The 25696-nt window shown below is 38.1% G+C and overlaps 1 protein-coding gene across 1 annotated transcript; it reads right to left on the bottom strand.

Moving 5' to 3' along the window:
- Nucleotides 1–648: 648 nt before the first annotated feature.
- Nucleotides 649–25415, bottom strand: Chc (Clathrin heavy chain). Its single transcript, XM_053761739.1, has 30 exons — nucleotides 25257–25415; nucleotides 25000–25108; nucleotides 23787–24012; nucleotides 19368–19622; nucleotides 18036–18224; nucleotides 17483–17737; nucleotides 16983–17179; nucleotides 16487–16667; nucleotides 15907–16100; nucleotides 15428–15654; nucleotides 14824–14995; nucleotides 13913–14191; nucleotides 13387–13605; nucleotides 13019–13161; nucleotides 12224–12358; nucleotides 11395–11617; nucleotides 10883–11057; nucleotides 10377–10531; nucleotides 9675–9899; nucleotides 9243–9342; nucleotides 8742–8882; nucleotides 8173–8330; nucleotides 7659–7826; nucleotides 6933–7082; nucleotides 5508–5750; nucleotides 5109–5223; nucleotides 4663–4829; nucleotides 4347–4433; nucleotides 3559–3685; nucleotides 649–3099 (listed from the first exon to the last, which is right to left on the bottom strand). Exons 2-30 carry the CDS (start codon nucleotides 25039–25041, stop codon nucleotides 2999–3001), a joined length of 5049 nt encoding a protein of 1682 aa, XP_053617714.1. The 5' UTR covers nucleotides 25042–25108; nucleotides 25257–25415; the 3' UTR covers nucleotides 649–2998.
- Between the last annotated feature and the right edge of the window lie 281 nt (nucleotides 25416–25696).

The following is a 25696-nucleotide window of genomic DNA, read 5'->3' as shown; positions in this document are numbered from 1 at the left end:
TTTTTATCTTATGGAAAACTATTTTTCATAATATTTCGGCACCCGAATATGCTACATTATTGTATATTTTCCCAAACTAATGCTTACATAATGAAATGATTAATAATGTACTCTAAAATAAACGTTTTATTCGACATAGCAAATGCTTTTGTGTACCTAATATACAGCATACAGTGCTTTACAGCTCTGGCAGGATAAATGTGCAGTAATACTTCCTATTTCCACAATGTAATGTTTTTATATATCTGTGATTCCACGAATAGATCATGAATAGATTAAGAACACAGATATAAAAACATTATTTAAAAGGGCCCCGCGCGCGGATTGTTTCTTTTTGGACCATGCTTGTGGATGTCGTACGAAACAATAAGGAATTGACAGCTAATACTGACAGACGACACCAGCATCCCCAGTGAGGGTTGACAACAAGCAGACAGGCGGTCTCGTAAAACAACCACCGCAGAATATTCTTTTGTATCTGGGCTTCAAAACGGGAATGTATTTAGTATAAGTAAAATTCCTTGGTGGGCTATTTTTACTTCCATCATTTATTTCAGTTATTTTTTTATCAAAGCTTTTCAACCTACATCGCAAAGAACAAAAAAAAAAACGTCACTAACAGGTAAAATAGAAATAAAAGAAGTTGGCTATTTATTCATATAATATATTCTTACTATAATAAAATTCAGGAAACAGTATCATACATGAATAAATACAATGCTAATAATAAACAATGAACTCTTTCTGCGTTAAGTTAATAATTTGTTTAATTTATTACCAAAGAAAAAATGAATTATAACAACGTTATTGATCATTGTTTTGTTAATGATAGGAATGATTTGAATGAATTTATGATGATTTATCGAGTCGACTCTCGATCGCAATATTACACTTCTGCAATGCTGCTTGGAGTCTATCAAATTACTTTATGCTAACAATAAGGCTCCTGGGATCAAGTTGTCAGTATTATTAAAATGATCTACGTTTATAGACATAACATAGTTACTGACCCAGACTGCCTCGCGGGTACATATTTTCTTATATACTCTAGTGAAGGCATCAATCAATGTGATAATACAAATTCAACTGAAGCATCACGCGTGATTACAGTCTTGCACACGTACGCGAACATTACTCAAAAATAAACATCGTACCGCTAACTATTCCGCCTAAACTAAACCTAAACGTATCTAGAAAATATTCATTTATCATAAACCACGAATCCGGTGTTAAATTTCAAATAATTTCCACTGACACCCACTGTTGGGTGCATTCCATTATATACATATAACAAGTAGACTTTTGGATATGATCTCTACATAATTTTCTTTTATGTGGCTGCTAGCACGGATCTCGAGACGAGTAGAACTAATGACCGAAAAATGAAGAAATAACTTCTATAAATTACCTGATTTATGAACAAACTTTAGTTGAACCCGTGCCTGCAAGTACAACTCCAATGTCTTAAGGTCTGAACCTCAAACATTATTGCACTGTATGATTGTCTCGGACCATAATATTATATAATAATTTGTATAAAAATAACCAATTCAAACATCTATTATACAAAAAAATATGAGTAGTTCCATAATATTAATAAAAATCAAATACCTAATTGTAGTAAACGTGGACTTTATCGCGATGTACATTGATTTATCTACATAGACAAATGTATTTAAATTTATGCACGTACAAAACGTGGCAGAGCTAAATTACTACGGCGAAACATTAAGTTTGGTCGCAGCTGCCTTCTAGAAAACACTGGCCTGCGAACAGTGCACTTATATTCCGATAATTTATTATACATCTTTAACATTAATAATTTTTGATGGGTATAGATATACTTGTATTTCGCATCGTAATAACTAACAGAATTATTTTTTCAAACAAGTTGGACGTTTACTACAGGTGCCGCGTTGGAATATTATTTCGCATTGAGATACCACATCTAACTTGAAGATACACATCGCACCATATAATAACTTGGCGTATTATACATACACAATCTGTGTACACTTATCAACACTAACGTGGAACCCGTTGCAAAGCCAATTTCCTAATTAGCTCTCATTCTTTGTAAAAATAAAGCACTTCAGTCATGAGAGCTAAGCAGCGATCAATCAATATATTAATATAATTTGTACAGGCTAAACAATCTTTAAACTCCATACAGCCGACGTAAAGCTATATAACTCGGTGCACTTTCGACTGCCTAATAATACTTTACACGTATGGAATAAATATTAAATCAAAAATTAGGCCTCGGAGGCGATCGGGAGTGTGAAACTTAATTATCATAAGTAGACCGCTTATAATACAGAGCCAGGGTTCCGTCGCAAGTGCACTGAGTGGCTGCGACTTCATTATGTGGGGGGGACGTCGCCATCTTCTTTACATTTTACCATCCATCTAGAATCTAGACTTCAGAATAAATAGCTACTATATAGCTATAATAATGAGATAATAATAATTTCGGTACTGTCATATTATGACAAACATGCAGATTTACTTTCAGAAACCGCAGCAACCGCAGAAGCTTGGACCATTTCAGTATAAACAAGATTTAGGGTTATTTTATCGCTTGCTGATAAAGTATCTGATAGCTTACATGAACATATCAAACAGTTAAATACGAATTGTTTCACACAAGTGTTAGGGCTAACTGGCCAATCACTTCGGGCATATTTATCTAGCAGTTTATCTGACAGATTAAAATATGATATCAGAAAGGGGTCAAACAGGGCCAAACCCTTAGGTGTTTGGCCATTTTCTGATAAAATATATGTAGCACGTTTGTCAGTTAGCTCTAACAGTAATGAAACAAATTTTAACGCTCGATATATATATATACATGTAAGCACACACATTACTAGCAAGCGGTGAAACAAGCCCTCAAACAGGCGAGTCAAAACGTAGTTGTCTGGGTGAACGTAGAAGAACTCGAGACAAATGGTAAGTCCGTATCTGGATGAGGCGGCCGGTGGTGTAGCCGGCAGCCCTACATGCCGTAGCCGTGGTAGGGCGCGGGTGACGGCGCCTGCGCCGCGTACGCGTACGGGGACGCTGTCGCCGCCACGCCGGGGTACGCCATCGACGGACCTGAGGGGACGACTGTTACATTTACTTACGGTTATTTTATATTATTATAAAAAATAAAATAAAAAATAAACGCATTCACCATAAATAGTGTGATTCGTTAGAAAAGTTTAGGTCCATAATTTATTGATTCTATCCGAGCGAAGTCGAGACAGGGCACTTATACATTCTATAAAGAGTATAAATGCAATATTATAAAATATAAAGAGAAAATATTTGCATTTTTGTTTGTAATGACTAAATTCACAACTACTGGACCCATTGTGATAGATGGTACATGGATAGACGAAACCTTCTGGAGTAACATAGGTTATTTTTTAATTATGGTTTTACCCGAGCGAAGCCGGGGCGAGCCGCAAATAGATCAATAATATAATTATATTTAAGTGCAGTATAAAAGAGTTTTTGACGACGGCTATGAGACGAGGCGAGTATCGTGTGGTTTATAAACAAGCTAACGACCGGCGGTGAGCATGAGCTGCGGCTCGATCATCATGGCGGGCTTGGCCTCGTGCTCCGCGCTCTCGGAGCTGCGCTTGGCGTCCGCCAGCTCCAGCTTCTCCACCTTCGTCGTCAGCTCGCGCACCGTCTGCGACACAAACACCATTTTGTACATACATACTAGCACAATTGGCTATTCCACTGGGTAAAAAATTAAATGTATGAAGGTAGGTATTTAAATAACCAATAACGATAATTAAATATCACATTAATTGATCAGTTTCATTCATTATCTACGTGTTTTATTAATTTCAGTCTAATTAATTTTATCATTTTTATCAGTTTTATTAATTCCAGTCTAATTAAATTAGACTGAAAGAATAACAAATCACTATACTTTAGTATATTAGAAATGCTTTTAACTCCAAAATCCGTGACGTCACAACACATTACTGTCATAATTTTGCTTTTCACATTAGTAAAAAGTATAGATTTGACTAGTTAAAGAATAGCCAATTAGACACTACGCTAAACTATCTGTAGTTTGGCGTGGCGTGTAATGGGACCACTCCATATCCTCAGGTGGGTGTTGACTGAAGCGATAAAGACACAGCCTGGACAGCTGATAGGCAGCGGTAGCATTCCGCTGACGCTAAACAAATAAGTAACTTCGGAAAGACTATGGCTGAGAAGAGACGTCGTAAAAAAGAGTTTTGATTGAGAAATGTCGTAGGATCCGTAAACGCAAGTTTGCATACCAACCTGACAACAGCAGAAGGCAATAAAAGTTCAATACAAAATGAATGTACCTGAATAAGGAATGGCATGGCGAAGTCCATGATGTTATGCCTCCATGCTAGCTCGATCACCACGTCAGGTTTCAAAAGGTCGTAGCACTGGAAAACAATATTATAAATTATATAAGTCCAATATTAAATACACATATATTTTTTTATTCATTTAGAAAAAAAATGAAGCTATTATTATAATCGAAATTTGCCATGAATTAAAAAAAAGCACATAAATAACAAACTTGTATGTAAAACAGATCAGTAGCAAAATATCTACTATCTTCTGTTAAGTCCCTTTTTGCCAGACATTGAGATTCAGGTCCCGCTGCAGTACCTGGTAGAGACACGCGGAGAAGCACTCGTAGTTGTCGCGCTCGAGGAACCAGTTGAGCAGCTCCTCGGCGACGTCAGACTGCCGCGACTCCGCCGCGTACTCCATGGCGTCCGCGTACAGCGCGTCCTTCTTGCACAGCTCCACGCTCTGCTTCCATCTGTTGTTGCCTGGAAATTGTCATATAATAATAATATATGTAGAACTTAACATATTTTGCTGCTACTTTTCAGCTTCAGTCTATAGCCCATATTATATTATTTATGGCCCTTATAAGTCGATTTTCTTACCGATGTCGTCATAATTATTAGACGTTTCGGTAAGTCCAAATATCGACCAATGTGAATTGTTGCTGCATCAGCCTTTGAATTTATTTATTTCACATCACTAACAACTATAATTAAAAATCCTCCTCATGCGATAGTGAAGCATTTAGAACCGTTATTTACCTTTGTAGAGGTATGCGGCGATCCTGCGGAACTCGGTGAGCTCGTGTTTCTCGAGCTTCTGCGCGAGCGCAATCGTGTCGAAGTTGTCGAACGCGTCTATTGACGTCCGGAGTCCCTGGGTGTTACACTTTATATTACTATTTTGTCACACTATTAATTTCATTCTGCTGTATACAAAGATTTAAAAAAATATATATAGATTTCTTTGGATATATTTTTTTTCTACATTCAAAACTTCTGCAGCTACATTTGGCTGTAGTTAAAAAAAATGCCTATAATAATTGAAACTTTGTACCAAAACATGTCAGTACCGCTTTCGCAAAGAAATTCACACGGGCGAAACCGCCAGCAAAAGCTATTGATTTAACGAAGACTTCATTTATATATCAAAACACAAACCTGATAGTCCTCCTCATCAATGAGCAGCGAGTTAAGCGCCTCATTGACGGCCTTGTTGTTGAGGCTCTGCACGGAGCGCAGATAGGCCTTCACCAGCTGCAGGTGCCCGGCCTTGGTGAAGAACGCGACCGCGCGCGTGTGGTCCATGCGCGGCGCCAGCACCAGCAGCAGGTCGTTGAGGAGCAGCGGCTTGTAGTCCAGGTAGAACTGGATGGCTTTGTAGTACAGTTCCATGTTCGCCACCTGGATACAAAAAGTTTCAAAAATATAATTTAAAAAATGTTTTAGCCCGTGTTTTGCCTTGCTGCGTCATAGAACTGAGGGTTTGCATTTCACTTAGCTCAATATCGATTCTATTCGAAGTTAGACACAGCGAACCAATCACCTTGAGGTGTGGTTGTCCTTGCGTCATAATGGAGCAATGTGATTGGTTGGCTGCGTCTCACTTCGAAACGACTCGATGATGACATGTGAATACCAAAGTCGTACTACGCACACTGAACGCGGGACATGCGAGGATCAGAGAGAGATAAAATCGAGTACCTAATTATAAAAGTAGTGGTGGAAGTGTGGCTTGTGGCTTAAACATAGAAGCTATGTATATATGTGGTTTGGTTTTAAGATTTTATTTTGGTGAATAAAAAAAATTTTTGACACAAGATTTTATTGTCGTCAGTAAAATCGTGTTGTGACAAAAAATATAATGCCAATGCACTAAATGTATGCTGTTCCCTGGTTGTGTCATGCTTATCACTATAACGCATTATCATGAAAACTAAAGTGAAGTGGAAAATTTCAACTCTGTAGGACCAGCGTAGGTGACATTTACCTAGAGATTAGCTTACAGATAGCCGGGACAGGTAAAGCGTAAAACTGAATGCACAATTTAATTAGATTCATACAGTTGTTCGATGGCGAAACAGTCCCCAGCGTAAACAATATACAATACAATCAGGGTTGTCAACAAATATGAAAGATGTGATACCATATCTGGATTAATTAAATTTTATTTTGCAAATTACAGCCTTTAACATTTGGCTCTCAACACGTCACATATCTCTCCCTCCACCCCTCTCAGCCCCCCGAAATTACTATCACCCCCCACAATCACAGGCACACGTACACAGCGAATGATATTGATTTATTTGCTTGCACATAGAGTGAATTCACACAAGTAAGTTTATATATAATAATGTTACAGGATGTAATATTTGGCTGCACTATCACAATAGTTTCTAACTGTAATGGTTGACGAAATAAATATCATTTAATTTAGATCATGACATGAAAAAGTGCATGTGTAGGGCTAATTTCTGAATTAATGATTTGATTTTGAATAAATTAAAAAAATATAGCTATTATTTCAACTGTAGAAATCAATTAGGTCAGCCAACTGTAAAAGCTTGTAAAACGAAGATAACTCACTTTAGTAATGATATCCTTGAAGTGTCCCTCGCGCCAGGCCTCAGTCGGGTGCTGCATCATAGTGAGGGCCGCGTTGTCGTACTCCTCATACTTGTCGTACAGGAACACCAGCTCCGACCACAAGTGGGCGTGTTCTGCCGCTCGGAGCACCTGACAAGTGACAATATAGCTCTGCACCATAAACATTATATGATATACACGAGTACATATGCGAAAAGATTGATGTACAATTGGTGGTCTTATGGCTACAGCAAAATCGCTACGTCATAGTATAAAACAGTGTCGTCCTTTATGTAGTATGTTTCTAAATTTCTTATTTTAAACCACTCAATGGATTTTGATTCTGTTGTTTAGACGATTTATTTCGGAAGAGTTAGACGTACATAAATCCCGAGCGAAGCCCTTCGCTAGTCTTGTATAAATAAATTAAGACTGTTTAAACTGAACTTTAACAATCCTGCTAAATATTTGAAGCTCGCATATATTCTAGGCAATGAGGCGTCTCCTCTTTGTTTTTACTTTGTGTAACATACTCATTGTAGGAAATGTTAACGTGTGGAGGACCACTCCCTATCCTTCCGTGATAGGCTAGGTAGCGGATAGGCAACAACCATAGGGGTAACGTCAGGCAGGCGGCCGGGTTGTAAAATCACAGCCAACAAAATTTTAAGATCATCTTTTACGCTGACCCCGAAGTCCGCGGCGTCACAGCCCCGAACAACTCACTTTGGGAATGTTGACCCTGGACCAGAAGAGCTCGAGATGCTCCCGCATCTTGGCGGGCTTGTACTTGGAGTAGAGGATGGCCAGCTCCGTGAACATGCCCATGTGTGCGCGCTCCAGCCCCAGCGCCGCCTCCAGCAGGCTGATCAGCTCGTCGAAGTGGCCGCGGTCCTGCAATTATATATCATATTTCAAGATATTCTTCTAAATTTGGTAAAAAATACTTTGCTAAAGGTATTTCTTTAAAACATTACAAAAACTATTATAAAGCTCATTAGATTATTGCAAAGTTCTATACTAAGTCTGATCGGTTTCTAGTTTGTATGAGAAAACAAAAATAATATAATTTTTGAAATAGAGATTTCTATAGAAATTAAACAACTCTTCTCATCGAAATCTGCTCATAAAATTTGTGAAAATTTAACTATACAAGGGTCATGTGGTGCAAACCCGGGACCTTTCTATCATTGACGGGCAGATTAAAGAAACCACTATACTACTACTTAATGTAGCCCACCTGGTAATAGTTGATGAGGTCCTCGAGTTCGTCCGCGTGCACGACGATGTGGAGTCCACACATCTGCGCGAGTCTAAACTCTCCCTCATCGACGCACGCGAAACAAACTTCCTTCCAAGTGCGCGTCGAGTTGGCCTTACGGGCGCTGTCCACCGCGCCTGGAATTTTTTCAAAAATACGATCCATTTACATTAAATTAAATTAGGAAAAACACTGACTCTGGGTGTTTATCAACCAATCTTGGTGGTATTGCAAATAAAATGTAGTTTTCAATTTCTAAATTCTTCAAATTTACAATCTTGACGTTGGTAAAGACCTTGTTTGGTCTGGAGAAATATATGAAAAGAAACAGGACATAGCGCTAATATATTTTGTCCCTCTTCACCGTGAGTCTCTGCTTTGTATGGAAGTTGGAAAGTTGTATGGTAATGTTCTATATGATTTGGCTACACTAGCTTGTGGTCTTTACTTTTCTCTGTATTTGATCTTGCTTTTGCGGTGGTTGAGCCTATCACCTCGGACCCGACATCTTTCAAACATTATTTTCTATTTGAAGCAAATCCTCTTACCTTGGAACTCCTTGAGATGAACCAGTGTGATGGCGAGCCTGGCGAAGTTGCTGACATTGTTGTACAACAGTTTGGCAGCGTTATACATCTTATCGTCGAAACAGCGGTCACCAATCTTCTGAATATCCGCGTGGTTCGGTCCTGAAAATATATAAACAAAGTTCTAATATCGTGTTTCACAAATCAGATGTAATGTTGTGATCCTTTATTTCTCAGCACATGTTAGCCACACGTTTTCACTTCTGTCTTTCTTAACAATTTGTTTTTTTACCTAATAAATAAAGCAAATCTTTAATATTTTCTTAGATATATAAGTAACATGTATAAAACACTAATGTATAGCAGTGACTGTTACAATATTTGCACACCATTATATGGTATAGCATATTGAATATAAGTGTTTTAATTTTTTTTATATCGATACAAAAAAAATATTTGCAGATAAAATATCATTAATCTTTGAAACAAAAGTTACACTACAATATGTTGTACGCATATTACCTGATATGAACTCTTCCAAGTCGGCGAGGCGTCCAGTTCGAGCGTAAGCGTATATAAGTTCGGACTCGATGTACGACTCGCGTGCCTTTTTGCGGGCCATCTGATAAACAATAAGAAATAAATCGTGATTACAGTGGACAATATGAGCCAAACTTTCATATAAAAAAGCCAACAGTTTGTATATCAAAGGCAGGTAAAAATTACGTGCTAAGTCTTGGTTAATTTACGATGTACGAACCTACCTATTCCATTTATACATCTACCTCTGAGACAACTACGCAAAAAGTTTTACGTAGCAATTTTTCTATTTAGAATCCATGTGCTTGTCTCTGTATAGATCGCGTTTAACATATTTAACTGTATGTCATATTATGCAACAAATAAAAATCTAATTTTTCTGTCCTAATCGATGCCAAATATGTAATAATTTACCTGTAAATACCGCACAAGATCCTCCCAAGACTGTTCTCTAGTGGCAGTAGCAACCACATCCATGTAGGCCGAGGGGTCGTCAGCCTTGATGTAGGAGTCTATGGCCTCCTTCACCAGCCCCTGCTGCAGCTGAGCCTTGGCCAGCTGCGACCACACTCCGGGCTCGTTGCAGCGCTCAGCGAACTCGTATGCCCGCTCTAGGTCTTTCACTTGCTCGATCAACACCTGAAATTATTTTTTTATTCTTGTAATGTTATCGTTATTATTTTGTTTTCTTGTTACTTCATTACATAGTGTAAAGCAAAGTATCTTCACGCTGTCTGTCTGTTCTGTCCCTATGTATGCTTAGATCTTTATGTACCCTACGGATTTTAATGCCGATTTTTTTAAATAGATAGTGATTCAAGAGGAATATTCATGTATATATACAAGCATTATTATGCTTGTTGTGAAGAAGCCGGGGCGGCTTGTTGTAAATTATTGATAAAATAGACAATAAAAAAATTTGGCTTTGCTCCCGTGGGAATTTTGGCATAAAAAGTACCTATATATTATCTACCTATGTACCAAATTTCATTACAATCTATCCAGTAGATTTTGCGTGAAAGAGTAACATACATCACAAACTTTCGCATTTATAACATTAGTAGGATAAGAGCAAAATTGCAATTAATTTGGGTAGACTGACGTGCTGTAGTGTACCTGAATAGCGGAGGTGTTGACGTCAAACTTCTTGAAGATGGCGAAGGCCTCCTCGTACAGTTCGTTGTTGATGGCGATGTTGGCGATATCCGGTGCGTCGTAGTTGTCCAGGCGGTTGATGTACTCCATTACGCGGGTTCGGTCCGCCTTTATTGCTGGAAATTTGTGGCTATATTTAGTCTATGATATAACTAGAAAGGACCTTTTGGATGGAGACTGAGAGAATATTGATGTCATATGTATAAGCAATTTTTACGACTATGTATATGTATTAGTAATATTTAAGTTGCCATTCCTTCCAATTTAGTGATAAATCCATTTGCATTGTTATAACATATTTAATCTCGACGATAGGAGTTACTTGATGACTTCACGCCTTTTGCTAACACTATCTATTTTTCTAGCTATCGTCTTGGTCTGTCTATTCCGCGTTCTTTTTCCGTTTGTCCATTGCATTCTGCTTGTTTGGCACTATAAATATTATGTTGCTATATTTAGTCACTCACCAGTAAGAATAAGCAGGTTCTGCAAGTTCCTATGGTCAGAGAACACAGAGTTATCCAGAACGATCTTTTCCAACAACTCAATCAGTTCGTTGGGCAGATCCGCTGTCATGAACGCCTTCACTGTTGCTGAGATGTCTTCGGGGTCTTGGGTCTCGGATAAAGCTGTTTGCACCACCTGGAAAAGTAGATTTAAAATATATATTTTACAATTACATATGTCGATAATGGCTGGCTCATACTATTCTGGGAGAACCTCTACTCGCCTAACAGGCAACATGTTGGACTTTTACATTGGTGTTCCCGGTTTTGATCTCTAGTCGGGTCATTGATGTTTATCTATATTATGTACATGTTACAAAATATAACGGCATTGAGTTAATATCCATAATGCAACTTTTAAACTTCCTTTAGGTGCTAAATCAATATGTGGGATTCATTAAAAATATATATTTCTATAGTGTTAGTGTCCAAATACACTCTTCCTCTTATGAGTACAGTGGCATGTAGTGTACCTGATCAATGAGCTGCCGCTTGTAGGGGTTGGCCTCCGCCAGCACCTCGAGCCAGAGGTCCTGGTCGCGGCGGCGCACGAGATAGCGCGCCTGCGTCTTGAAGAGAGAGTTGTCGTTGCAGACGGCGATGAGCTCGCGGTCGCACTGGCCGCGCTCGTACGCCACGCACGCGAGGTGCGGGTCTCGCTTCTCGCAGTAGCGACCCACTACGCGCGAGTCGTACCTACGGGTGGATAATATTACTCTACACGAATTTTGGCTAAAGTTGCCATCATTTCTATTACATTTTTGAGGAGAACATATTTAATTGTGAAAGGACGTACAATGGGAACCAAAATATGTTTGAAGCAATATGAAGTTTATTGTACTGTAGATACTAGATTTATAGAGACTAAGCATACAATTTTATAATTTAAATAAAATGTACCATAAATTTATTAATTAAAAAATATATTTTTCCGCTCCGGCACTACAAATTACCACCAATATAATCTGGAAGAGATTCCTATATGGGTTACGTGCGCCATTGTATATTTACCTCCTTGTTGAATATGTTCTTTTATCATGTTTACAATCAATAAATTACAAACAAAATAATCATTTGCTATTGGAAAATATATGACACAGGTCCATTCAAAATTATGCAACAAGTATGTTCGGGAGAAGATCACAAGACATGGCTAGCTTGAATATCCATAAGGACACTCAAGCTAGCCATGATCTAATGATTTCTTCTGAGCAAACCTCTTTGAATATAACTAATAAAAGCAAATATTTTTTATCGAATTTCTCAGAGCATAAATTCTCAGCTTGTACAAAAGCGACTTACCACTGGTTCTCCTTGAGGAACCTCTCGGGGTTATTGTTGGAGTCGATGTAGATCTTGGCGAGCGCGTTGTGTGTGGCGGGCTCGTTGCAGCCCTCGTGCACGCGCGTCTCCAGCCACGGCAGCAGCAGCTTCAATCTGAACATTCATTCAATCGATCATTCATTCATTTCGTTGTAATGTTGTATTCATAATCAAAATGTTGTATTCGAACAACGGCAATAAAGACCTAAGTGCTAGCCGGCATAAGGCCCCTTTTGATTTGGACGGCCACATGTTTAAAGTTTAATGCACTCAGAAATACATTTCATTATGTTATTAGATTGTATTGTGCAGTAAACTGTATTTCTGATTCAGAGTAAGTACTGTAACGATGACTATCGTCAAGGAGAAGTCTTCTTCTTAGCGTGTTGAGTCGGCTGAATTGGTGACCAATACAACGCCACTGAAGTGTACCATGGTTTGAGGAGAGGTACTAAAATGGCAGGCAGAGGCTACAAATTTGAACAAAAAGAGACTAGAGAAACTAAATAAAGTAATCAAAAATTGCCCAACAGCGACATTGCGATTTTTTTTTTCACTTTTCCCACGGCTTATCTGTAAGAGTCTATATTTGTAAAAGCTGCAACCACTGGGGAATAGCTTTGCCGAGACGAAGCCCTCATCTATTGGTTGATATCAGTTTAGAACCGAAAAATTTTAACTAATAAAAATCCAATTTATTGTGTTTTCCTGTTACCATTTATCAACAAGAAATTGATTTATCATATATGTTATTAATTAATAATAAATTGTAACCTGTTTCTCTTCTCGACTTCAGCCACCAGCTCATCTGTGGAGAACTGCCCGCGGACCACCAGAATCAGGTTCTTGATGATATCTTCTGCGCAATCCACATCCAACAGACCACCGACGACGACCGGCAGACGAGACGGGTTAACCTGGATTGTTATAAGTTTTACATAACCAATCTAAGTATAGCTCTTTTTTTATTCTTCTGAATAAGTATATATTATAGTATTTTAGTACGAAAGTACTACAATACAGTTTATCTACGAAATGTCTACCTTATGATTTTTTTTCTTAGAGAAGTCAATAACTCAGTTGGTCGGGGAGCTTCCTTTCCCTGTGAAAGTTGTTACAAGAGTGAGACAACAATAACTCACCTTCTGCACATAGATCTCGATGTACTTCTGCAGACTGTTCCTGTAGAGGTACAGCACCAGGTCGTGCACGAAGTCGAATCTGTCGCACACTATTATCAGAGGCAGTTGGTCGGGGAGTTTCGCTTCTTTGAGGAAGTTCTTCACACGCTCAGCGTTGTAGCAGTTCGACTCTCTGCATATACGCTCCACTTCCTTGATTTGGCCAGTCTTGCACGCCGCCTGATGAAGAAATGGATAAAACATCTTTTAATAGGATATAGTAAAAAAAAACGCACAATATCAGAGGAACTTCTCGAAATTTTCGATCGATTTATAAATATCAGGAAATTTCTCGATGATTTCCAAAGAGACTAAATTAGTATTACTTTGGATCAAATAGGGGAGACCTTCGCCCAGCAGTGGGAAAACATAGGTTAAATAAAAAAAACTGTTGTAACTTATGATCTGAGAATAAAAGTGTAAATTAACTATGAGTTAATAATTGATATTTCTTAAACAAATATATTGAAATACATTGACTACTCACCTGTATATATTTGAAGTGCACTTCCGGATCCTGGCTGAAATTGACAATCGATCCGAGGAAGTAAAACAGCCCTTCATAAGTCTTGAAGCTCTCGAACAACTCAATCAAAGCCTTGGTGGTCAATTGTTCGTGGTATTTGGTGGCTATTTGCACGCAAATCTGAAGGTTCTGTCTGATGTTGGCTTGCAGCATTGCCTTCAGGCACTCGAGGGAGTCCTCCACTGAGAGGCTGCCGAAGTACGTGACGAGCCAATCGGCGGAGAGCAGGTGGGTGTGGACCTGAATAAAATGATGTCATAAAAATAAAACTTCATAGTTACGTGTTACTATTTATACGAGAATGGCGATTATCAGTGACGTTATGCTAAAATATAATATATATTAATAAACTGTGTGATTCAATAGAATTACATTTTGACATATTTGGACTGCTTTGAAACGCTTTTTTTATGGGTCACCTATATACAATACAATGTATTTTGTTTTATGAGTACAGACATATACAGAAACAGATAAAGAGTGAAAGGTTGAAGTGTAATCTTATTAGGTATATAGACAGAAAAATATCTCCTTCGTCACTAGTATGACAAGTCGGGGGATTTTGGATTTAAATCTAGGTAATACCAGCACATAGGCGAGAGGCTAGCAACCTGCCGAGTTGCCGAGTAATGGCACGAGATTTTTAACTTTTTATCCAAATCTTCCAAATTTTATTTATTATTTATTTTATTTGCAGGGGTTTTACACGAAATATAGAGTAAACTTACATATGTTTCAATATATTAAAACTATGCTAATTACCTAGACCTACTATTTATTCTCAATTCCACCAACAAGCTAACCACACAACAAAACGGCCAGCGATATTCGCAATTTCGACCCCGTCTACCCAGTAAAGTATCAGTACGTACCACCGCCCGCTTGATGTCGTAGAGATCGGTGTAGTGCTCCAGCGCGCGCTGCAGCAGCCCCGCCTTCTCGCAGAGCTGCGCGACGTGCGCGCGGTCGTAGTGCGTGAACATCGCGTTGCCCAGGATGGCGTCGGCCACCTGGGGCGCCGACATCAGGTTCATCTCCAGCAGTCTGCAAATTACACGTTAATTTCTATTGAGCAGAAGCGCGAAACAAATATGACAGCTTGTCTATGCTGGCCTAGTGCGCGTGAACCGGTTTTATCCAGTTACGATGCGTACACTACGTAGCGGCTAGTAGACACATGTTTGTAGCTGGGATTTCGTAGGTACACTAGAACAGTGTATCTATAAATACACAATTGTATGAAGCTTTGCCTCTATTCCGGTTACCTACATTTTCACATTTACTCCTGTGAAAATATAATAGTTCATTTTATCTTTACGTCAAAACTGAGCAATGTAATTTTTTGTGTAGAGATAGGTGGTTAGCCTACTTTTTGCCGCCGACGGAGCCGCAGAAAAAAACCTATACAATTTAAAAATTTACGCCAAAAAACGCTTGTGACTATTTTCTGAATAAATGCTTTTACAATGAATATACCTGGTCTGTAAAGGTCCCTCTTCAGGTCGATTGTTCTTAAGGGCGTCCAGCAAGAATGCAGTGCACTGCTGCACCATGTTCTGCTCCATGAACACGTCCACGATCTGGTTCATGTCCGCCAGCGGCGGGTCCTCCGCCACCAGCATTCCGGCGAAACCGGCGCCTTGTTCCGGGTTCGTGCGCATCACGGAACGCAGCAGGAAGATGTAGTCCGGGGTGTAGCCGACCTAAAAATAACATTTGAATTTAATTTTAATAGACAGGCAGGCACAACCGCTTAGTAAACTTAATTCACCTGAGCTTATTCAATTCATCCTGGGGAAAACACATCTTTTATAAGTTGAAACACTCTTTAGTACCTAGTAATAGATGTCAAAGATGTAAGAAAATTGTAGAAAACTATATTAAGTTATTTCTCTATCATAGTACAAAATCATCTCACAATCAGGGAAGCCACGGGTGTGAAGAGCATTCCTCACCTTCTTGGCATAGAGCACAATCTTCTGGAACTGGCCGGTCTCAGCGAAGCACTGTATGACTTTGCTGGCCACATTCGCCCGCAGGTACACCGACAGTGCGAGTGTGGGGTCCACCTGCTTCACCAGGTCGCCCAGCTCTTCTGAACATTCCAGCTTCTCCTCCTTCAGCCACTTCTCTAGCAGTTGTTTGCGACCTGCCAAAATGTGCAGAATATTGGTGAATGTACAGCTAGTTTTAAGAAATGAAGACTGCTGTTTACAATTTTTTTTTAGTTAATTTAACAATGAATGAAATACAGACAACAATGGAAAATCACACACAAAATCCTAGATCAAAAACACTTTTCACCTAGGATATTTATTTCCTGAAAATCAGTAAAAGGTCAAATAAAAGCATATTTTAGTATACACAAAAAAAATCATGTCTATTTTTTTGTCGAGGCTTCAGTTGCTTGGTGCGACTAAGCCAGCCCTATAAAAATCATATTATGAATATTGCTGTATATAAACCTTTATCATTACTTTAAAATTTTGTGATGAACGTCGATGGTGGTGCAATAAATTTTATGCAACAACATACCTTGCAGCAACACAGGCCGACACAGCTCCAGCGACTCGAACTTGTTCAGCTGCGCCTGGTCCAGCAGGATGCCGAAGTACTGCAGCAGCGGGGAGGTCTGTCCAGGCTGCGTGGGCACCTGCTGGAAACGCTGGATCGTCTGCGGAGTTCGCAGAATGCCGCGCGGGGCCATTGCTGCCACCTAACGATACGAAACGACTTGCTAAAATAACCTTGTTGATATAAATACTTGTCAGTCACGTGCGATTTAAACACAATGTCAACTATAGTTTCAGCCTCATAGAAGTGACAGACGACCGAAGCATCAAGTTGTTTGATTATAAAGTAATCGTAGCAGAGTGTGATATGGTGTCAGGTCATGACACCATCAGGCATAAAATTGTTAACTTATTATGTACAGTCAAGTTCAAGTTACCTTGCATGGGACGCGATGCAACGGTAATAGGGGCGAATATGCTTCATAACAAAAATAAACTAATGTTAAATCGGGACAAACCTTAGCTGCCTCTCCATACTGTCCGTTAGTGAAGAGCATGTTGAATTTCCGCACGAACAGTTCTTCAGCACCAGCGAGGTTGTTCCTCACAGCTAGTCGGAGAGCCAACTCAGGGTTTTGGAGAACTGTGTTGATGTATGGAACGATTGAATCTTCTTCAACGGTCACGGAGAGCACTTGGCCTTTGCGGTTCACACCTGAACAAGGGAAACAATAAGTAAACAGACAATGGTCAGTGACACGCAGCTAACCAACCACAGTGCGGCATTGTGACCCAACGACTAGCACAATGCTATGTGATTGATACGCTGCATATCACTACGAAAACTTTTGACAGTCGATATCAAATGGACTAAAGGATGAAAAGCCTTACAAGACAAACAAACCTTAAAGTTTTTTACGCTAATAGAGAAAAATATAGTCTAAACTACACAAACTGACAAGTCACAAATCATAAAGTTTATTTTTTTGTAATATTAATCAAGTTTGAAAAAACTTACCAATAATCCCTCCTGTGCTTTCATGAGGCGCGGTGACAAAGATGGTATCAGAGGAGATCCTATTCATATAGATACAGGTGCCAGTCTCGATGTCGTACATGTGGATGTAGCCGTACTTCGTGATGAGGTAGATGACGTCATACTTGGGCGACACCTGCATAGCCACAGGGAAGTCGTTCTGGGCCTCCGCTGGGAAAAACACATCCACTGCTTTCTTTGGGAACGGCTGGTTGCCGGCGGGGGTTTGGCCCACCTCTGAAACAAAAATATGTTATGTAAAAATATATAAAAGTGACATGTAACGAGGTAAATGTTGTAATAATCATTATAATTTCTTCACACTACCTTCGAGTCGAAATTGACTCGGTGATCCGATTTATTTAATTTATTTAAATAAAAGAAATATATTTAGATTTAAAGTTAAAGTTAATGTTTTCTCTTTTTTATTGGATGGCCAGAGTGGGGTTGGAAGGAGTATTCACTCGCTTGATGTAAATGCGTTTTGACCTTATGCTGCTCTCCGACTTGTTGGAAACTTGAGATTGCCACTCACCGATGATATGCAGCTTGCCGCCCTGTGCGGTCCTCACGGCGAAGCAGAACAGCGTGGATGGCTCAGCGTTGCCTTCAGCCTTGAAGGTCGCGAACGAAGCCGCGTGGCCCTCGATCGGCTGCGAGCATTTCCTCTCAACAGAGTACAGCTGCATGGCGCCCACCACGCGGTTCTGTTGCGCGGAGATACCTACAAACAAAATATAAAACACATGTACTTAAGAAATCTCTAGAGTTGGTATGTAGATAAAGAAAATAAATTCACTACCCATCCCGGCTTTGCTCGGGTAAAAACAAAATAAATTATTCACCTTAGGAAACACTATCTAACGGTGAAAACCGCATGAAAATCTGGGGAGTCGTTTTTGATTTTATAAGACATACAGACGCGGCAGAGGACTTTGTTTTATAAATATGTAAGGATGTAAGTATTACTTGTTTCTTAAATGCATTGTTGCCTTAAATAGTAAGTTCAAGCGACAATGCATCAACATATACGAATTCTGTGAATAACGCCTGACTCACTTTTGAATGAACAAAAGAGCTCTTTATTTATTTTAGTAATCGAATTATGCCAGGTTTACACAGAGGCAACGGACCCCATTTGTTGGCTCAATGTTGATGCAGTATTATAATAATAACGCTATATTAATAGAGATCGGAAAAAAGTAATTAGAAAGACAATGCGTGAATAATAACGCCCTCTGTACGAAAAGGTTATCGAGTTCCTCTAAACTTAGGTTAATAACCTAAACACTACGCGACTGATTAATGAATACATACTATACATTTTTAAAAGGAAAACAGTAGATAAGATCTAGCGGACAGAGCAAGTTTACTATTATACTCGCCAAACATTAGTGTTTTGTTGTAGTAACATGTTTTTGAGATAACGCGTCGTGCCCTGCCGCAATGAGTGGGCGTCTTGCGGCGTCCAAACGCGTCATTCATATCTCACCGATCCATACTTTCGCCAGCTTTTAAGTAAATATATACAAGGTTATAGTTTGCCACCAAGCAGCAATGGGTGTTTATTCAGAATATTTCCTAGTTTATTCCTAAAAATTGCGGCGCAAACCCACCCATCGCTACTATCAGGACAAAAACTTAGTTTTGTCCACTTTTTAACTAACTACCAAATGAATAAAGCCAAGTTTGATTGTACCTTTTGCCTAAATAAATATCTGATATATGACTATAGCTTACGTGAGTCAAAATTTGACCCAATTAAATTCATCAATTTACTACGATAGCTTACAAGCATTACAAAAGTATTTGTTACTTAGAAAATAAGATTAATTAATTTAATATTTCAACACGTGGCGGCACTTACCGACAAGCAGCAACCACTGCTGCTTCGGGTCAGTCCTGTAGTTGATGATCTGGCAGTCGGCGAGCGACGAATGTCTGTCAAACATCTTCACCGGCGTGGAGTCTCCCTCCATGGACCAGTGGTATACGGACATTTTGGTGACCAGAGCCAGGGTGTTCAGGGAAATCCACTTCCAGAACACAACGTCTTCAGTCATCGTGTGCGCTTTCATCTTGGACTTCATCTCGATATTGAAGATTTGCAGTGTTTTTTGAGCTGTTGGATATAAAGCATGGAATTGTTTATGTCATATTCAATTTATTTTTATAGAACGTTATGGATGGTGGAAGATGTAAATGTCACTCTGGCCAGCCACTGCAGCCAACAGAATGAAATCTGGACTCGAGTCCATTCTGCTGGCTGGATGTCGATTGTGCTTTAATGGCACTATTTTAGACAGTAAGTTTTTGTTACTTATATATAAAGCAAAGTTGACTTTTAGATCATGCTTTTAGCCCAATTGACATTGGGCATATTGTGTTTATATCAACAGAAACTAAATAAAGCACTACTGTTGGAAAACCATTGAGGCACACTTATAACTTAACATTAGTAATATCGAATCGACTAATATTCTGTTAATTTAATCGAATTACACACATACTACTTCTGCTAGATATGTTACCTATGTCAAATAATCGGAAAATTCTTATAAGGTTTTATTCAATAATAGTCTCGTGCGAAAAACGCATATGTTGGAAACTACTGGCGTCATTGTATTGGATTTACATGAAATATGTGGCATTGTCAGTACGCCCGATATACTTTTACTTAGTAAAATACATGAAGAAATTGTATTTAATTGAACCAATGTTAAGATTTGATGTCTTAAAAAATTTAGGACGAAAAATTTCGACCAAATCATCTTTCAACATTGGCGATGATAATGCATAACGACTCAAAGGGCAAAATCTATTTAAAGATTGATTTTTTATTCCTAAATATGCAGGTAAAGGTCAAAATGCTGATGATCGAGAGTTGAAGTGTTTTCTGAAATGTCTTTAAGCCGTCAATAGACAAAAAATCCGCCACGTTCTTGACCTCCCTTCATTATGATAGAAATATAAAATAAATAAACAACGGTAAAAAAAATATGTTGTTTATCTTTTTTTAGATAACAGACTATGAATACACGTCAACGTCGAGTTGCATGACTCATTTGTCTGTGAGCTTGTCCCCTGTACTACGATATCATAATGTGCCTTTCTATCGCCACGCACCGCAATCGATCAACGTGCTAATACGGGCGCATACTTAATTACAATTTATTTATTTACTATCTGTGCCCCGAAGTGTTACCCGTGTAACTATTGAGATAGTGCAGCTTAAATATTACAATGTTGTGATTATTAATGACGCGTCACATAAGTACCAAGTATAGTAGTAAAGGTCATTATTTCAAGAACGGGTTGAATTCCTTGATATTTCGTATATAAATAGTATATCGAGCCAAAAAATATCCAAAAACATGGCAAAACATCGTTAGTAATATAACTAATTAATGTCGCATGCACGGACCAATTTTCAATTGCGTGAAAGTTAAAGCCCTATGCCATAATGGACGTGGACGTTTTAACGTTAATAGAGTTTGTTTGCACGGTATGGGTAAATTAAAAGTTCGGATTTATTTTATCCCATTTAATAGTGTTTATTACAGGATACATTTGGGACTGTAATGCCGCGAAGCCTAAAAAAAATCATTAGCGCAGTATAAGAAACCTTAAAATATTGAAGATTCGGCTGTGATATTACAACCGGCCGCCTGCCTGACGCCAACCCTCCTTGGGAGTGCCATTTTTGCCTATCAGCTGCCTAGTCAATGTGGCCATTAGATATATCAAGTTTATATCCTATTTTATGGTGGAACCACACGCCACATGTTAGCGTCGACGTCAAAAATCCATTAAGAAGTGAAGTTCAATGGAGAATTATATCTGTTTATAGAATTTTGTTAGTTCTATATTATTACAGTAATAACAATGTAACTAAAATAAAAAATTGAAAATTAAAGGTGAAATTGAATAAAGACGAATATGACTATTCATCTATAGGGTGGATAAGAATAACTATAGTTTCTTATTTCATGCTAAAAATATAAATCACAATGGGGAAAATGGAAAGCTGGTGGCGTGACTGTACCAAACAATTCATTTCTTGTTAAACTGAATAAGGACCTAGTGCCGAAGACACAAGTCTCACAATGGAATGCAGATTGTAGACTGGTAAATTGATTAATTAAACGTGTCTACCTATATCGCTTTCAATTTCAATAGATTACAGTTTTACGCTTATTTACTAAATTATGCAACACATTTCAATAAATGCGGCCGTGCGCGGTACTTTGTTTTACATACGATGTTTTAAATATAACAAAATTAATTTTTTGATTATTGGAATGCCATGATTATTAACTCAGTAAAATACAATTATAGAGTCTGTAATGGTATGTAACTTTAAATTGTTGATGAGTTTGGGCCAGACTTTTTTGTAAGAAATTGGAAAAATATTCGGTACAAAATCATCTATGTAATGATAAAGTTCGCGGTGAAGGTCAGAGATTAGAATAACGCACGAATAGGGGACAACGACACAGATTCCGGTCAAAGCACAATTTAATTGTCAGCTTCCGCGACTCCGCTTGTGCGGCTGCCAAGAGCGTAAAACCACATTGGCACTGACTCATCAGCCGATATGTACCATAACAATACTTTTACTCCGTGCGAAAACGGAAATTCCTATCAAAACAAAGAAAATACTATGTTAAGTTTAGAAGGAATATAGCTGTTACATTTTATTAAATACTAGACGTTGCCCAGGGCTTCGCTCTCGTGGGAATTTTGAGAAAAAATATAGCCTATAGCAATCTTGGATAATGTACCTTTCTAATGGTGAAAGAATTTTTGAAATCGGTTTGGTAGTTTCGGAGATTATCCGCCTCAAACATACAAAGTCGCAAACTTACAAACACTTACCTCTTTATAATAATAGTATAGACTAGCGACCCGTCCCAGCTTCGTTCGGGTAAAACCATCATAAATCGTACACGTAAACCTTCCTCACGAATATGTTAAAAAAACCGCATCAAAATCCGTTGTGTATTTGACATTTCCAAAAGAAAGCGACTTTGTTGTTACTATGTAGTAAAAAGAAAAAATACCTATTCACGAATTAAGACATTCAATAAAATTCAAACCAAAGTTTGACTAAACTACATAATCAGATGATAAAATAATTTCAAATAAGTTCTTGGTCAATGTTATGAAAAATCAAGATTAAGTTCGTGTAAACTATGAATAGCAATCAGTCTAATAAAACATCATTTCTGAGAAGTTGTTCAATTCTAGAGTTTTATAATGCTACACCCACGCTATACCCGCTCAACGCGAGTAGCCTGCGGTATAATAGCTTGATCCCATGACGTCATCGCTGCACTAGATTTATGAAACTATTCCTTAACAAGTCCAAACGTTACTAAATATTCACGCCATGTAGAAATAATTTTATTTTAAAAAATTACGTAATGAATTATTAAACAAAGCTGAGATGGTTACGTTCAATAGACTTAATTTCTTGAATGATTTACATTCACTTATTTAGTTCGCAACACATTTCGGATCTGTGAAAATAACCTTAGAATTTTCAATACACGGGCCTGTGTTTACAACCGGCCGCCTGACGTCAACCCACGTTGGAAAAGCTATTGTTTCTCGGTTGCATAGGCTAGTGTCCTTTTATCGCCTTGTACGATATAAACGGAAGATAGGGATGGAGTGGTCCTATTCTAGGCCGGCACCACACGCACCATTGCAAGTTGTCAATATTGTACACCTAATAGTTTTGGTATTTAATAATTCATTCATACAGAGTTATGTTAAACTGCACTAACTAAATAATTAAATGTTATTGAATATAATAAATAGATTAGTAGGTAATTATCATTTTTGTCATAGCTTCTTATCATTAGCTAGTCTAGTGAAGTAGTTAAATATGGCTGTTAGATATATGTAAAAGTATTCAATAAATCAAATTTCCACCCACACTATGTTTTCTAATAATGTAATAATAAAGAAATAATGTGATAATAAAGATGGTCGAATGTAATATAGTCATGAGTGTTGTTTGTATGAAATGATTATAGAGGAATTTCATTTTTAAAATATACAATATGAAACCAAAAATATATTTCCATAAAGACTACAGATAAAAAGAAATCATCATTCCCAAATAGGATAACCTAAAAAATGTATATGAACCCTAGGCTTCAGGGCATCACAGCGGGAATGTAACCGGTTACAATTCTGGTGGGGCTAAAAGATAAACCTACAAGCAACCAATAAATTGTGAACAGAATTTCAAAAAAATACAACTAAGAAAACTCACCTTCAACTCCGGCCTTGCCCTTAAGAGCAATGACCTTGCTTGCTGGGTTCATGATGGCGGAGTCTGCACTGATTGGCCGCCGGATTGGGTTGGTGGGATCGGCCATATCAATGATGACCACCTCAGCTGTCTCGCCCACCTTCTCTCGGACACAGATGAATTTGTCCGATTCCATGGTGAGAGTGTTGAAGGATATGGACGCTGGGTTGATGCCCACATTTGTGAGCTGCAAATATTATTTTATTTATTAATAACAAACAAATGATTGTTTGCTGGTTAATTACATTTGCACCATTTTAAATGAAATTATGCATAAGTATACATTTTTTTCCAAAGCTTTACAGAATGACAACAATCATCACAGAGAGAGCAGTGCCATGGCCCCATCTCAACCGAACTCAAGCAAAATGTAATTTCTTATAAGAACATGAATGAAATGAAGACTATGAATTATGTATGATCTACCTATTTCTAGAATTCTGTTTCTAAATATTAAGACATATCAGTATCAGACAGTATAATTAATGTGATCATAAATGACACAGCAATCAGTGTAAAGAAATTGTTCATAATTTGTATGATTAGTGTGAATTAGTAAGTGATAAAGAAATGTGTGATGGTGATGAGGTAAGAATCTATATGGATGTATTTTTGAAATTTATATGTGTATGATGCAATTTTCCCATATCAGTGATTTCTACCCTGAATATTATTATATTCCTCTGTCTCATCTACACATGTACGAGGTTTAATTTCATTTCATGTAAATGATAAACCCATATACCTTTTGTAAGATTGATAAGATTTACTTGCAAATTGTTTTAAATGCACCACAAATCTAATAAAAATCTAAAGGTAGACTATCATTCAATTTTATAAAGTTTTATTTATGGTTTATTGTTTGGTACTTTTCACAATTTCTACAATTCCAGTGACCTCAATATCGTAAGTTTTGGCAAGTAGACCACAAATCATATGATCCAAGTGGGAATGTGGAACAAATCAATACTATATGCCGCGCTCCCGTAGTTGAGCAGGGGGTGGACACAGACATTCGTAATTGCGCAATGTCACTACTGCTACCTCTAGAGCTCGCCAAAAATGTGGAGCAACTAATATTAGTTAATAATTACTGTGTAAGAGTCTGAAACCGATAATTTGTCTCCAGGGGAAACGCTATCGGCAAATCAAATAAACCGATGGGCGTACTCACCTGCAAATGTTCCTGAAAACGTATGGGTAAAACTTGCGCCATGGTTACTGGACTCCTCGGTTTAACTAGACCGAAACGAAATAAATGCGACCCTTTATAATCGCGGAGTCTGAAAAGATATCACAAATCAATTCACTGCTGTCTCATCCAAAAACACTTTTGACAATCAACATGGCGTTCGAATTGGGTTGAAATTGACAACGACCGGACACAAAAAAAAATTGTGATAAACTACAGATTTTATTAAGTTTACTCACTGTTCTGTTAAATTCTACATGAAGAATAAATATTAGGGGGTGGATTTTAATTCTATTCCGCGAAATATGACGAATAATTGGACACTCGCAGCTGCCACATACACAATGAATGAAATGGCAGATATTAGAAAAGGACGGAAATCCACACCACATTTGGTTGCGTTCAAGTTCAAGTCAAAGTGATAAATTTTGTTTTGTTTTTTCTTCTCAAGTTCTTCAATAATAAATAATTTTCATTGGAATCAGTAGTTCAGTAGAATCGAACGCGCACGCAATGCATTTTAATAATTTTGTAAAATTTTAAATATGTAATGGACTTATAACTTTTTGGCGTACGCACGTCCGATGACTGCGGGACGGACGCGTCCGATAAAACATTTTTTTTCAGCTTGACGTGAATCTGTTGATGAGTAGAGTATTTTCTAAACGAAACGTAAAAG

This window comes from Plodia interpunctella, chromosome 21 (genome assembly GCF_027563975.2).
Source record: "Plodia interpunctella isolate USDA-ARS_2022_Savannah chromosome 21, ilPloInte3.2, whole genome shotgun sequence".
Lineage (NCBI taxonomy): Eukaryota > Metazoa > Arthropoda > Insecta > Lepidoptera > Pyralidae > Plodia > Plodia interpunctella.
This window is presented reverse-complemented; position numbering and strand designations above follow the sequence as displayed.

Bases quoted from the DNA above. Each gene is read 5' to 3' on its own strand.
- Chc (XM_053761739.1), bottom strand. From the start codon at position 25,041: ATGGCGCAAGTTTTACCCATACGTTTTCAGGAACATTTGCAG. The intron at 5,224-5,507 runs GTTTGTGTTTTG...TGTAACACCCAG, and splicing joins TTGATGAGGAGGACTATCAG to GGACTCCGGACGTCAATAGA. The intron at 4,830-5,108 runs GTAAATAACGGT...GACAATTTCCAG, and splicing joins CGCCGCATACCTCTACAAAG to GCAACAACAGATGGAAGCAG.